Below are 13,191 nucleotides of genomic sequence, written 5' to 3' on the forward strand. Positions count from 1 at the left end.
TTCTAACTATCTCTCTCCCTTCCTCTCTGTGAAAAATCAATAAAATATATTTAAAAAGATTCCCAGGTGATTCTAATGTGCAGCCAAGGTTAAGAACCACTGTTCTAGAGGGGTGCCTCCCTCTCTGCACGAGTGGGTATTCTAACAGGAAAGCTAAGCCATCAGCATTCATTCTGCTGGTGCTGAGATTCACTGGAGAACTGTGATCCTGGGCAGTTTGTCCCACAGAAGGTGTTCTGTCCCCAGGCTGGCTGGCTCCGCTTCCCGCTCCCCCCTCCCTCCCATACACACACACTGGCCTGCAAAGGTGTCCTGAACCAGGGGATTTGTTTTTCTATTACCAGGGAAATAGTTATGAACAAATTGTGCAAAACAACCTTAAACCCTTGCTGTCTCCACTTTCAGGAAGCAGATTTCTTGGGGGGAGAGGTGGCTAAGAGCTCGGCAGCTTCAGACACAAAGTTTGAGTTGATTTAACTCCTGCACTTTCTTTACCCCTTAGTAGTAAAGGATTTTAGCTGTTTGCAAGGGTTTTTAAACACACACGTGTCTTTTAAAATATGTCTTTGATTACAAGTGATAATGATCATATTCCTAGTTTGCTTCTCATTTTTGGTCCATTAGAACTAATTTTTTTTTTGCATGAGAGAAATTGTTATATGTAGTTAAACCAATTATTGTTTTCTGTGTGCTTTCCCCTCATCCTTTTAAAAAAAAAGTTTTGATTTTTAGAGGGAGAGGGGGAGAGAAAAACATCTATGAGAAACATCATTGATCAGCTGCCTACTTCGTGCCCCCTACTGGGTATCTTGCCTGCAACCCAGACGTATGCCCAGACCTAGAATCCAACTAGCAACCTCTTGGTGCATGGGCCGATGCTCAACCACTGAACCCCATGCTATTGGGGCCCTCATCCTTACTTTAAGCTTAGGAACTCCTGCTTGCTCTTATTCTGTAGATTTTTTTATTTTATTTTAGAGAGGAAGGGAGGTATGGGAGAGGGGGAGAGAAACATCGGTGTGAGAGAACATCGTTTGGTTGCCTCCCACACTTGCTCTGATCAGGGAGAAATCCACAACCTGGGTATGTGCCATGACCGACAATCAAACCTGCTACCTTCTGGGGCGATGTGCCAACCACTGAGCCTCACCAGCCAGGGTATTCTGTAGAAATCTGACAAATATTCCTGCAGGTTTTCCTATTGGGATTTCTCAAAACCATTGAACATTTTGGACTGGTATTTGGAGGAAGAGGGTTATACTTAAAATTTATTCCAATTTTCCCCAGATTAATAAAAATTAAATTATTAAATGATTCTGCACTTCTTACCCCCCATTACTTCCAAATATAAGTGTATTTGGAGGTAGGGCCTATAAAGAGTTAATAAAGGTAAAATAAGGCTATATGGGTGGGCCTTTTCCTAGTATAACTGGTGTCTTTATAAGAAGAAGAATATGGACACAAGATAGGTTGAGCACAGAGGAAAGCTCATGTGAAGACATACATAGCAAGAGGGCAGCCATCTGCAAGCTAAGAAGAGAGTCTTCAGAAGAAACCAAACCTGGGAATACCTTGATCTTGGACTTCTAGCCTTTAGAACAGCGGTTCTCAACCTGTTGGCCGCGACCCCTTTGGGGGTCGAACGACCCTTTCACAGGGGTCGCCTAAGACCATCAGAAAACATATAATTACATATTTTTGTGATTAATCACTATGCTTTAATTATGTTCAATTTGTAACAATGAAATTAGGGGTCACCACAACCTGAGGAACTGTATTAAAGGGACTCGGGCATTAGGAAGGTTGAGAACCACTGCTCTAGAACTTTGAGAACAATAAATGTTGCTTAAGCCACCCAGTCTGTTTTGTTTTCTCTCTCCCTTCCCCTTTCTCTAAAATCACATTATGTTGTGCCCCAAGGGGTCTGGAAAAAGGGACGTTACAAATTACCCAGACATTTCAAGGATACTAGTATGTTATCATAGGTACAAAAAGACAGGCTCAGTTAAGGTAAAGGTTGACCTTGTCAGTGAAGATACTGGCCTAGGACATTAACTACCCACCATAACTGATTTTAGTTTAATTTCAGACCATCCTTTGTGGTTACTTTAGGTCTCTGAGTTTGCAAGACAGCCATGTAGGCCTTCCCTGAGCTTGTCAGGTTAGCATATGGCCCCTTTCGTCCACAGTGATCACCTATTAGTGGTAACCAAAGGGCCTATGACAGACATACCACTGCCCTGATCTTTAAAGTGAAGTTCCCTTTTAAAATTTATTTCAAATCCTCAGTTGAGGATATTTTTCCATTGACTTTTGTTTTTAGACTGTGGAAGGAGGGGGAGAGGCAGAAAGAGAAACATCGATGTGAGAGACGTATCAATTGGTTGCCTCCCTCATGCACTCTGACCAGGGCCAGGAATCCGAGGTTGGTGCTCTTGACCAGAATTGAACCCCGGACCCTTCAGTCCGCAGGCCTAAGCTCTATCCACTCAGCGAAACTGGCTAGGACTTGAAGTTTTTTTGTGTCTTAATTTTTTAAATGTTTATTTTAGAGAGGAAGGGCGAAGGAGAAAAACATCTGAGAAATAGCAATTGGCTGCTTCCTGTATGCCCCCTCCTGGAGCTAGAGCCCCAAACCCAGGCTTGTGTACTGAAAGAATCCAATGGAACTGACCTAGGTGCATGGGAGGATGATCACTGAGCACAAATGAAAGTTTTCCTAACACTAAGATTGGTGCTTGCTCTTGTCTTTTAACCCCAGCACCCAGCTATTAACAGTTTGCTTCCTTCTAGCAGGCATCTGGTGTTGGAGCTGCCTGGAGCCAGAAGCCAAATCTGACAAAGTTGCTAATTATCGCTACAATGGCATTCATAATGTATCAAGTTAACATGTTACATACCTGAAACTTACATTGTATTTCAAACATACTTCAATTTTAACAGTGACAAAGGGTGCCCCACCCCAGGTTTGGAGAGGTTTCCCAGTGAGGGCAGACTCCTTGGGCCAGAGGGGCCGCTCCGTGGGCAAAGCCAGGTGTGTGCGGTCAAGGAGCATGAGGGAAGCACCAGCCTGTCACCTCTGGCCGCTAGAAATCCAACAGGTCTCACCTGCTTGCAGACAGAAAGAAGCCTAGAGCTGATATTGCCTCCCCTTCTACCTGCCAAACAACAGAGGGTAGGTCATTCAATTCTTTATTAAGGAAATTCGATTCTTTTGTTACAACTTTAGATTTGTGCTTGCAAACATTTAACATGGGGGTGGGGAGGGGAAACCAAGAACAACCCACACCACCCTTTACTTTCTCCAGCTTCTGCTGCAGAAGCAGGACCTAGAATAGGGCTCCAGAGAGGGGTTTTCACTTGAACCTTGCCTGGCTCGCGCTCCGAGGCCCCGAAATGCCTTCATAACCTGGGTACGGGCTCTGGGTAGTGTTGGGGGAGCTCTGGGTCGCCGCCTCCTAGACTGTGTTGGGGAACAGCTGGGTCGCCGCCTCCCAGACAGCATCAGGGGACCCCTGGGTCGCCTTCTCTTGAACAGTTTCGGGCGACCGCTGGGTCGTCTTGTCTTGGACAGCTTGGGGGGACCATTGGTTTGCCTTCTCTTGAACAGAGTCGGGGGACTGCTGGGTCGCAGCCTCCCGGACTTTGTCGGGGGAGGCCTGGAGCCCAGCCACCTGGACTGCAGCGGAGAAGTTCCGTGGCGAGGCCTGCTGGGCAGCGTTCTTCAGCGCACCTTGTGCCCGGCGTTGGCGGTGATAGTGAGCCAAGGTCATGATGATCTTGGACACATCCTTTCAGCCGTTTGCACGCCTCCATTGTCGGCTACACCACGTGCTCTCACTTGGAACTGGCAGCGTTTATTCCTGGCGCCGCTGTCCCTGAGCTGGTTATGTCCATCCTCTGGCTTAGCTCCCGTACCACGTGCCCCGCCTTCCTGGAGCTCTCACCTGCACCATCGAGTTAACTGTGGTCCCGCCTTCACCGTTCAAAATTTTAAAAAATTACGTGGGTTGGACTTAGCGTCGGGGGACCGCTGGCTCTTGGCCACTCGGACTTTGTCGGGGGAGGCCTGGAGCGCAGCCACCCGGACTGCAGCGGAGAAATTCCGTGGCTCGGCCTGCTGGGCAGCGTTCTTCAGCGAGCCTGGAAGAAGAGCAGGTGAGGAGGCTGCACCTGTGTCCCCATACTCTCCCCCCCACAGGAGTCACCCGTAAGGGCTGCAGGGGTGGGGCCGAAATCTGAGAGCACGGGGTCCATTTGGGCTTCTAGATGCTTTGCAAAGAGGAAGCCCATTCCCGGCGGACTAAGAGGACGAGACCGCTGCCCGGCCACACCCAGGACGCATCAGGATCCCTCCCAAGTGAGCCAAGGTCTGCCCAGGCTTCCCCTCACTATTCCCGGCCCGCTACCTTGTGCCCGGAGTTGGCGGTGATAGTGAGCCAAGTTCATGATCATCTTGGACACATCCTTTTGGTAAGAAGGCCGGCCAAAGATCAGGATCTCAGCCTCGCCTTCGGGGTCCCACTGGTTAATGCGAAGCAGGGTCTGCGACACACACTCGACATGCGGAATGTGCTCTCCGCCGGGGCCTGCACAGGAGGGAGAAAGGCCGTGAGGGGCGCACAGGAAGGGGAGGTGTCGGGAGGGGGAGAATTGCCAGGGCCACAGAGGAGGCTTGCCCCCAGGTGCGGTGAGGCTGGGTGATGGGAGCTGGGGAAAGGAGGCCGCCTTGGCTTCCCCTCTCCGGCCACTCACCGAAGATCGCTTCCACCAGCCACGCCTCGAGGTGAACCATCTTCGGGCTCTTGAGGTACTCCGTGTGGAACCAGTAGGGCTGCTTGGCGTTGTCACCCAGCACCTGGAATGGCGCCCCGCCCCGCTGCTCCAGCTGCACGAGCGTGGGAAAGCGCTTGGTGGTGGCCATGCTGCGGCGGGCCACGCAGACTGAGCTGGTGCAAGTGGGCCTGGCTACGGCAGCGGCTCATGGGCCCGGGCCTTCTTATAAGGGCCGTGGCAAGCTCCTCCCCATCGCGCCCTGCTCATTGGATTCCAGGCCTAGCGGTCCGCAGCCGGCGTCGATCCGAGACGGCACAGGTGCGCTCTATTGCCCGCGGGTTCCGACGGGGCCCGCCCCTCCCTCCTTCCCTCCTCCCCGCACTCCGGGAGGGAGAGGCGGAGCTCTAGGGTCGAAGGGAAGATCCAACAGCAGGACAATATCCGCAGAGAAGCAAACTGATATTTTCAGGGACCCGGGTGCTTTTCAGACAGTTCTAATGGGGCCATTTTAGCATTCCTGAGGAGTTGGGATAACTTTCTAATGGAAAACTAATTAAATACACACACACCAAAAAAAAAAAAAAGAGCAAAAATTCAAAGGGTAAAATAGTATTCAAGGGCTAAAGTCTCCCACTTCCTCCTGAACCCCTGACCAATGAGTTTCCTACCCAGAGCCAGCACATTTCCAGTTTCTTCCTTAACCTGCCAGAGACAGCTGAACACAGCCAACAGCAGGTGGTCCGTGTGGTTTGGACGTTAGAGGGGAGTCCCTTGAAATTTTTGATGTCTTAATTCTCTAACACAATTACATTTCCATTTCTCGATTTTTCTGCCCAGCTTAAAGCGTTACTTGTTATCTGCTACTCAGGAAGATGAAGTTATTTAGATCTCACATCAGTAGTTGGGTATCATGCCCAGGCCCAGCGGGCTGAGACCCTCAGAATTCAGGCTCATCCTTGAATCCTCCATGGAGATCTGTTGGCCAAAGAAGTGCATGAGAAGTTTGTAGGTGTTTGACATGGTCCACAGTCTTGAGACCTAAGCAGAATATGCATTAGGAGCCAAAGAAAGGCAACATCAATTCAAAAGGTCACAGGATTGCCCTGAATGGTTTGGCTCAGTGGAGAGAGTGTCAGCCTGGGGACTGAAGGGTCTCTGGTTCGATTCTGGTCAAAGGCACTTGCTTAGGGGGGCTCGGTCCCTGGGGTGGTGGTGCAGGAGGCAGCCGATTAATGATTTTCATCATTGATGTTTCAATCTCTCCCTCTATGAAATCAATAAAAAAATAAAAGAAACATGATTAAAAAACAAAACAAAACAAAACAAAAGGTCACAGGATGGACTTATAAACTCCTGTGGGTAGGCAGAAGAATTAGATGAATGTATAACTGAAACCCAAGGATCTGGGCTCCATGACTGCCTCCCCTGGAGCTATGGAGTCATTAACACAGCAACTATAAATTGAAATCTGAGGTCCTATCGGATTTGAAGGGTCAAATCCAGGAAGCATCTCCATGACAATCTCTAGTCTGAAATCTGTTTCTGCTACCAAAATGATATAGGGTGATAATATTTCCCCTTAGTTGAGATAAGGATACTTGCAGTTCTATGCATATTGTTGTCATTTGTGTGTGTGAGTAGATTTTTTACTTCCTTGAAGTTTCAGAAATTGGGTATAGAAATATTTAAGAGAATTAAAACCATAGTATTAGTAATTATGTTAAAAAAGAATCTATATTTAAATGAAATCCTAGACTATGAAAACTAATCTATAGTGATAGAAAGCAGGAAGTGATTGCCTGGGAAAGGGGATGGAAGGAGGAAGGGATTAGAAAGAGACGCTAGGAAACTTGGGGATGATGGAAATATGCATTATCTTGATTATAGTGAAGGTTCCACTGGATGTATCTATATGTCAAAATTGGTCAAATAGTACACATTTTAGTATAAGCAGTTTATTGTACTGTATTCTTCAAAGTGGCTAAAAAAGAAGGAATCCATATGCATGGTATTTTATTTTCCTGTAATATTTTAGATAATTTAACATATTAGAGAAATAGTTTTGTAATTCCAATTTGAAATATATAAGTAATTGATTTAGATATGTGGCTTAAGATGAAATATTAGTTTATATGCAGTATTGGATTTCTGAAGAGAAATTCAGGTTCAACATATTAATAAATTGTATTTATTTGATTTATAGGAATTATTTGGTAATTGGGAAGTTTTTTGAGGCTTAAAGTACCTTGCAATGCTCTTTACCATGTATGAGAATATTTAGTTAATTAAATTTGTCAGTGGAACCTGTGATAGAGACCATTAAATGTAATTGTTAAAACTTTCTGCCTGGTTCAGTGGCTAGAGCATTGGCCTTCAGACTGAAGGGTCCCAGGTTCAATTCCAGTCAAGGGCACATGTCCAGATTGTGGGCTCAATCCCCAGTGTGGGGCATGCAGGAGACAGCCCATTGATGATTCTCTCTCATCACTGATGTTTCTATCTCTCTCTCCCTCTCCCTTCCTCTCTGAAATCAATAAAAATATATTAAAAAACAAAACTTTCTGCCTGGTCAGAGTGGCTCAGTTGGTTGAAGGTCATCCTGTGCATGGAAAGGTTGCCAAGGCACATACATGGGTTGCGGGGTTCCATCCCTGGTTGTGTGGAAGGCAACCAATTGATGCACATCAATGTTTCTTTCTCTCTCTTTTCCTCTCTCTAAGCATGTCCTCAGGTGAGGGTTAAAAACACAAAAATCCAACTTTCTATGCTTATGAATGGGATAATAAGGTTTGAAAGTGAAACTTGGAAGCCTAAGAAAGAACTAAAGGTTTGGTTTTTATAATTTTCAGGAAAGAAAATATGACTTTTCAAATAAGCCATGGTCATAATAGCCAGCTGAGGGATTATTAGGTAGAAGTTCCCAGAAGGTGGCCTTGGGAAGACCCAGCTTCATCTCCATCTGTGAAGCCCGAAAACACTGAAATCATACCCTCATTGGGTGAACCCAGTACATCGCTTCAAGCAATATATTTTAAAAAATAAATAAAGCAGTTTATTTAGAGCCAGAGGTCTGGACCATACGGTTCGGTTCTAGTGGCCAGGCAGAGCCAGATGAGCTTCGAAATAGTAGATTCAAAATTTCCAGGCTCAGGGGCTTCAAGGAACTGGAACAGTGGGAGCACTTTAGAGTCCCTTAACGATAATGAATTTTTAAATCTCGTTTCCTCTTTGTTAAGTGACAGGAATGATTCCTGAGGCCCCAGAATTCACACCTGCGATGTGAAGACCCAGGATCCAACCCTCAGAGAAGGAAACGGACCCTCCTTTGGAACGTGGAAGGCCGAAAGGCTGAAACTCGATTGGCAGCTCCCGGGTGGTTCTCGCACCCTTAAACCTGGATTTCCACTTTCTGGGGTTCAGGCCCAACCACTCGTTCCTGGGGCACGAGTAGCGCCTTTGTCCCGCGAACTCCCAAGGCCCAGGGTTTCTGGTGCGGAAGAGTCAATGCAGGTGGAAACCCTCGTAACCTTGTGAACTTGGGGACAGCTGGGCCCACCAGCGCTCGGGAAGGTACAGGAGGTCACCTGCTAGATCCGAGTGCAGGCAGGAGGCGGGGCGAGCAGGGCGATGTGAGCCCCGGATTGGGCCTCCAGGCGGGCCCTATGCCGAGACGGAAAGATATCCCCCCGTGGGTTAAAGTCCCCGAGGACTTGCGAGATCCGGAGGTGCTGCAGGTCCAGACGGCGCTGCTGGAAGCCATGTTTGGTAAGGGAGCCCAGTCCTGACTGGGGTGCCTCCACCAGGACGGGCGGGCGGGCGTCTGGGCCTCCCGTGGGGGAGGGGGGTGTTTGAACGCTCCATCTTCTTCCCTCACGTAGGCCCCGGAGGATCTCGAATCCCATACATCGAGCAAGTGAGCAGAGCCATGCTCGAGCTGAAGGTTCTGGAATCCTCGAACCTCACCGAGGTCGTGGTTTACGGCAATTACTTATACAAGCTCCGAACCAAGTGGATGCTCCAGTCCATGGCCGAGAGGCACCGCCTGAGGCAGGAGCGAGGTGAGAAGCCTTCGCCCGGTGCTGGGGGGCGGGGGCGGGGAGGGGCAGCTTCACCCCACACCCCCGCTCCCAGCCCTCCGCACCCCTGCTTCCTGTGCCCCCTGCAACCACCGCCATTCGGGCCCTCGGTGTTGGGCTGGTCCTGGGCGCCTTGGGGAGGCCCGTGGGCTGGTCCTCGGGGCCCTGGGGTGAGACTTGGATGGGAGGTGGCCCCGGGTTGGTCTAATCGGGTGGGGTTATCTGAGATCGCAACCCTGCCCACCCCCCAGTTCCTCGGAGGTGGTTGGAATGGGCCCAGTGCTTCCACGTTCCGAGGTCCCTGAGGATCCCAGGCCCGGAACGTTGGGCCGGGACCTGGCCAGGCTGTTGCCTCCCTTTCCTCACCACGCCCGCCTTTGTCTTCTGATCCAGGGATGCTCAGACTCGAGGACGCCATGAGTGCCCTCGAGCTCGGCCTTTAGCTGAAGGGAAGCGTTTGCACCCGGCGGACCGGGGACCAGGATGTGGACAGGAGGCTGTGGGTCTGCTCCCCGCGGAACAAGGGAAAACAGCTTGTTGGGGGTTTTTGCATTGGCCTCATGAGTCCTGATGTAACTTTTTCCCAAGGTTGCTAATTAACGAATAAAATGTTAAAACAGTTCCTCGACGTGTGGTTGGAGGTAATATCTATAGTTAAGGTGGACCTTGTACTTAAGCCTTAAATGAAACCCCCCTCCCCCACCCAAAGCTAAGTGTAGAGGTCCAAGAACACACTTGGCTAGGGTATATATATATATATATATAAAAAGGGCAGGTGTCTAGGAGCAAAGTTTTGAGATAAATCTCCAACCAAAAACCGGTCAATCTAGGGGAGATGTGATATGGTTTGGAACTGACTCAAAAATAATCGCTCTGCCCTGGCCTGTGTTGCTCAGTAGTTAGAGCGTTGGCCTGCAACTCAGTCTTGGGTTCAGTTCCCAGTCAAGAGCAGGTACCTGGGTTGCAGGTTGATCCCTGGCCCTGGTTGTCTGTGTGGGAGGCAACCAATCCATCAATGTATCTCTCACATCTGTTTCTCTTTCTCTTTCTCCCTCCCTCCCTCCTTCCCTTGCACTCTCTAAAAAAACCATATGGGAAAAATATCCTCAGGTAAGATTAAAAAAATAATAGCCCTATAATAGATTAACATAACATGTATACAATGAAAAGCAACTATTCTGTATAACAAATACAGAAGTGTCAATAACTTGTTAGTATAGCAGTTTTATATCCTTGTAAACTCATTCGGTTCTCATCTTCAGTCTGCTGCAGAATGTTATTTAGGTGAAATTTGAAGAAAATTCAGCCTTACAGATAGGTTCTCCTTTTCCACATACCTAACAGACCTCTTGAAAGGGGCTTTGGGGTTCTCTACCACACTTACAGGGGTTCCCAAAGGGTATGTGAAATTGCAGGTAGATAAAGGCATTATTCTAGGTAGGGATCACCCCTGATTTGTCGAGGGTTCATCAGAATGGGGACTACAGTTTTCCCTAGAAGAGACTAGCTTAGTAGTTCCAAACCAAAATGAGTCCCACTTGGGGAACTTTCTGACCCTATGACCTTAGTCAAGTTGTTCTATCCTCTCAGTCTCCAAATTGAAGATAATAGCATCTGACTCCACATGAAGTTGTGAGGGTTAGCTGTTAATACAGGTAGGGAACTTAAAACAAGCATCACACTCTAGCAAGTGTTGACTATTCTTAGAGATTGACCAATAATGGAAGAGAAGACTAATAATGAGATGTCTTCTGATGGCATGTCTATCAGACAACTATAGGCTAAATTCACAGAATGCTGGTCCAAAGGGAAAGACCATATATAATTTTGCTAGATGCTACTAACTTGCCTTCCAAAGGGGTTGAAATAATTTCACACTCAGCAACAATATATATAAGATTGCCTCTTTCCCCACAACCTCACCCAGAGACAACTGGCAAACTTTTTTTTGCTAGGCTGTTAGGTGAAGAGTCTTCCTGTCTTTAGTACTTCGTGATGGAGTCTGCTTTGTGGACCAACAGTTGTGGACCCTCAAGTTACCCTCAGCTAGTGCACCCTTCAGAGTCAGTGGGCAATGAATGATTGTATGTAGGACTGTAAACAAAAATGAAACCCAATCTAGTGAAATCCTTTGGTTTATAAGTGGCTAGCAATAGACAACACTGATTGCCAGTGGAACTCAAACCACCTGGTGCATTAACTCAATTCTCTCAATATTACCATTTTACTAATTAGAAAATCAAGACCCATCAATCACTTCCCCTCCCCAGGATTCATCTGAGTGGAGAAGAGAAGGGGAAGGTTCCAAGCTGGTGTGAATGCTCCTAGGAGAGCCCAAACTGATCTCATTCCCCTCCTGAGCTCCAGGGGACTCTCTGCCTGGACTCCAGGGACCAAGGACCTCTGGGGAAAGGGGTCTCTGCTGCTGTGGGTGGGTTGGAGTAAGTTTACCAACCTCTGATAACAGAAGGGCCTGGCCCTCCAGGAGATTACAATCTGGTTGGGGCATTAATCGGATCTAAGAGGCAGTGACTTTATAACTGCATTGTTTTTTGAGAAGCTCGAGGTTCTTTGGGAAATGGCAATGGGAATTTGACCTGAACAAGGTCAAGGAAGGTTCTAGGAGGAAGTCACTCCTGGGTGAGAGCAGAGTGGCAGCAGTGACCCCCAGCCTCCTAGAGGCCTGGGGGCAGGGCCAGAAAGGGAGGTGGGGAAGCAGGTTGGCCCAGAGCCTTGCTGACCATGCTAAGAGCAGAGGAAGCCACCCATGGGTTTTCAGCAGGTAGTGAGTTTTCTAAAAATCTAGTCCAGTTTTCCCTATACCACTTATTGAAGAGACCATCATTTCTCCATTGTGTATTCTTACCTCCTTATAGATTAACTGACCATATAAAGTGAGGGTTTATTTCTGGGCTTTCTATTCTGTTTCTTGATCTATGTGTCTGTTTTTATGTCAATACCACATTGTTGTTGTTTTTTGTTTGTTTGTTACCACATTGTTTTTCTGTAAGATTTTATTTGAGCCAAACTGATGATGATGCTGGAAAGCAAGCTCTCTAATACCACATTGTTTTGATCACTATAGCTTTGTAATATAGTTTAAAATCAGGGAGTGTGATACCTCCAAGTTTGTTCTTTTTCAAGATTGCATCAGATTCCACAGATTAAGTGTTTAGGCCAGAAAGGAGTGGCAAGAAATATTCAGAGTGATGGAGAGCAAGGACCTACAACCAAGATTACCCAGTAAAGCTATCATTTAGAATTGAAGGGCAGATAAAGAGCTTCACAGACAAGAAAAAGCTAAAGGAGTTCACACTAAATCAGTTTACATGAAATGTTGAAGGGTATTCTTTAAAAAAAGGAAGAAGTGCCCTAGCTGGTTTGGCTCAGTGAATAGAGCATTGGCCTGTGGACCAAAGGGTCCCGGATTCGATTCCGGTCAAGGGCATGTACCTTGGTTGCAGGCTCCTCCCCAGCCCACAGGATTGTTCAGGAGGCAACCAATCAATGTGTTTCTCTTACATTGATGTTTCTGTCTTTCCCTTTCTCTTCCACTCTCCCTAAAAATCAAAGGAAGGATGTCTTCAGGTGATGATTAACAACAACAACAAAAATTTTTAAAAAAGGAAGAAGAGATTAAAAATATGAACAATAAAATGCCAATAAATACATATTTATCAACAATTGAATCTAAAAATCAAAATAAATGAACAAGAAATTTAATGAACAAAATAAACCAATGAATAAAATAGAACCAGAAGCATGAAAACATGAAACAGATGGATGAATTTCAGGGGGTGGAGGGTGGGAAAAGATTAACCAAATATCTTTTTTTTTTTTTAGATTTTTTTAAAAAAAGTATATTTTGGATGAATTTCAGGGGGTGGAGGGTGGAAAAAGATTAACCAAATATCTTTTTTTTTTTTTTAGATTTTTTTAAAAAAAGTATATTTTATTGATAATTTACAGAGAGGAAGAGAGAGGGATAGAGAGTTAGAAACATCGATGAGAGAGAAACATCGATCAGCTGTCTCCTGCACACCTCCTACTGGGGATGTGCCCGAAACCAAGGTACATGCCCTTGACTGGAATCAAACCTGGGCCCCTAGAGTCCGAGGGCTGACGCTCTATCCACTGAGCTAAACCGGTTAGGGCTAACCAAAGATCTTATATGAATGTATATATTACCTATGAACATAAACAATAGGGTGGTGAAGGGGACATCTGTAATACTCAACAATAAACTTTTTTTTAAAGGCAGAAAACAAAAAGATTTCTGTGGAAAGGAACAATTCTGAGTTTAAAAAAACAAAAGATTAAAGACAAAATTTAACTGAGT

General features: G+C 46.6%; 2 protein-coding genes across 2 annotated transcripts; one reads left to right on the forward strand and one right to left on the reverse strand.

Annotated features, from left to right (window-relative positions):
• Positions 1–4,009: 4,009 nt before the first annotated feature.
• Positions 4,010–4,924, reverse strand: LOC102261699 (KHDC3-like protein; the record flags this gene model as incomplete). The annotated part of the gene is made up of 3 exons (XM_014547338.1): positions 4,756–4,924; positions 4,410–4,589; positions 4,010–4,143 (listed from the first exon to the last, which is right to left on the reverse strand). Coding segments are annotated over exons 1-3 (483 nt in total), but the record flags the coding sequence as incomplete, so codon positions are not given.
• DPPA5 (developmental pluripotency associated 5) lies at positions 4,923–9,389 on the forward strand. Its single transcript, XM_005875871.2, has 4 exons — positions 4,923–5,094; positions 8,197–8,541; positions 8,655–8,834; positions 9,246–9,389. Exons 1-4 carry the CDS (start codon positions 4,923–4,925, stop codon positions 9,293–9,295), a joined length of 747 nt encoding a protein of 248 aa, XP_005875933.1. The 3' UTR covers positions 9,296–9,389.
• The last annotated feature ends 3,802 nt before the right edge of the window (positions 9,390–13,191 follow it).

Source organism: Myotis brandtii, unplaced genomic scaffold (genome assembly GCF_000412655.1).
Source record: "Myotis brandtii unplaced genomic scaffold, ASM41265v1 scaffold471, whole genome shotgun sequence".
Lineage (NCBI taxonomy): Eukaryota > Metazoa > Chordata > Mammalia > Chiroptera > Vespertilionidae > Myotis > Myotis brandtii.

Excerpts from the sequence above, each read along its gene's own strand:
- DPPA5 (XM_005875871.2), top strand. The coding sequence starts at position 4,923 with ATGCTGCGGCGGGCCACGCAGACTGAGCTGGTGCAAGTGGGCCTGGCT. Across the intron at positions 8,542-8,654 it reads GCTGCTGGAAGCCATGTTTG|GCCCCGGAGGATCTCGAATC; the intron begins GTAAGGGAGCCC and ends TCCCTCACGTAG. Across the intron at positions 8,835-9,245 it reads CCGCCTGAGGCAGGAGCGAG|GGATGCTCAGACTCGAGGAC; the intron begins GTGAGAAGCCTT and ends CTTCTGATCCAG.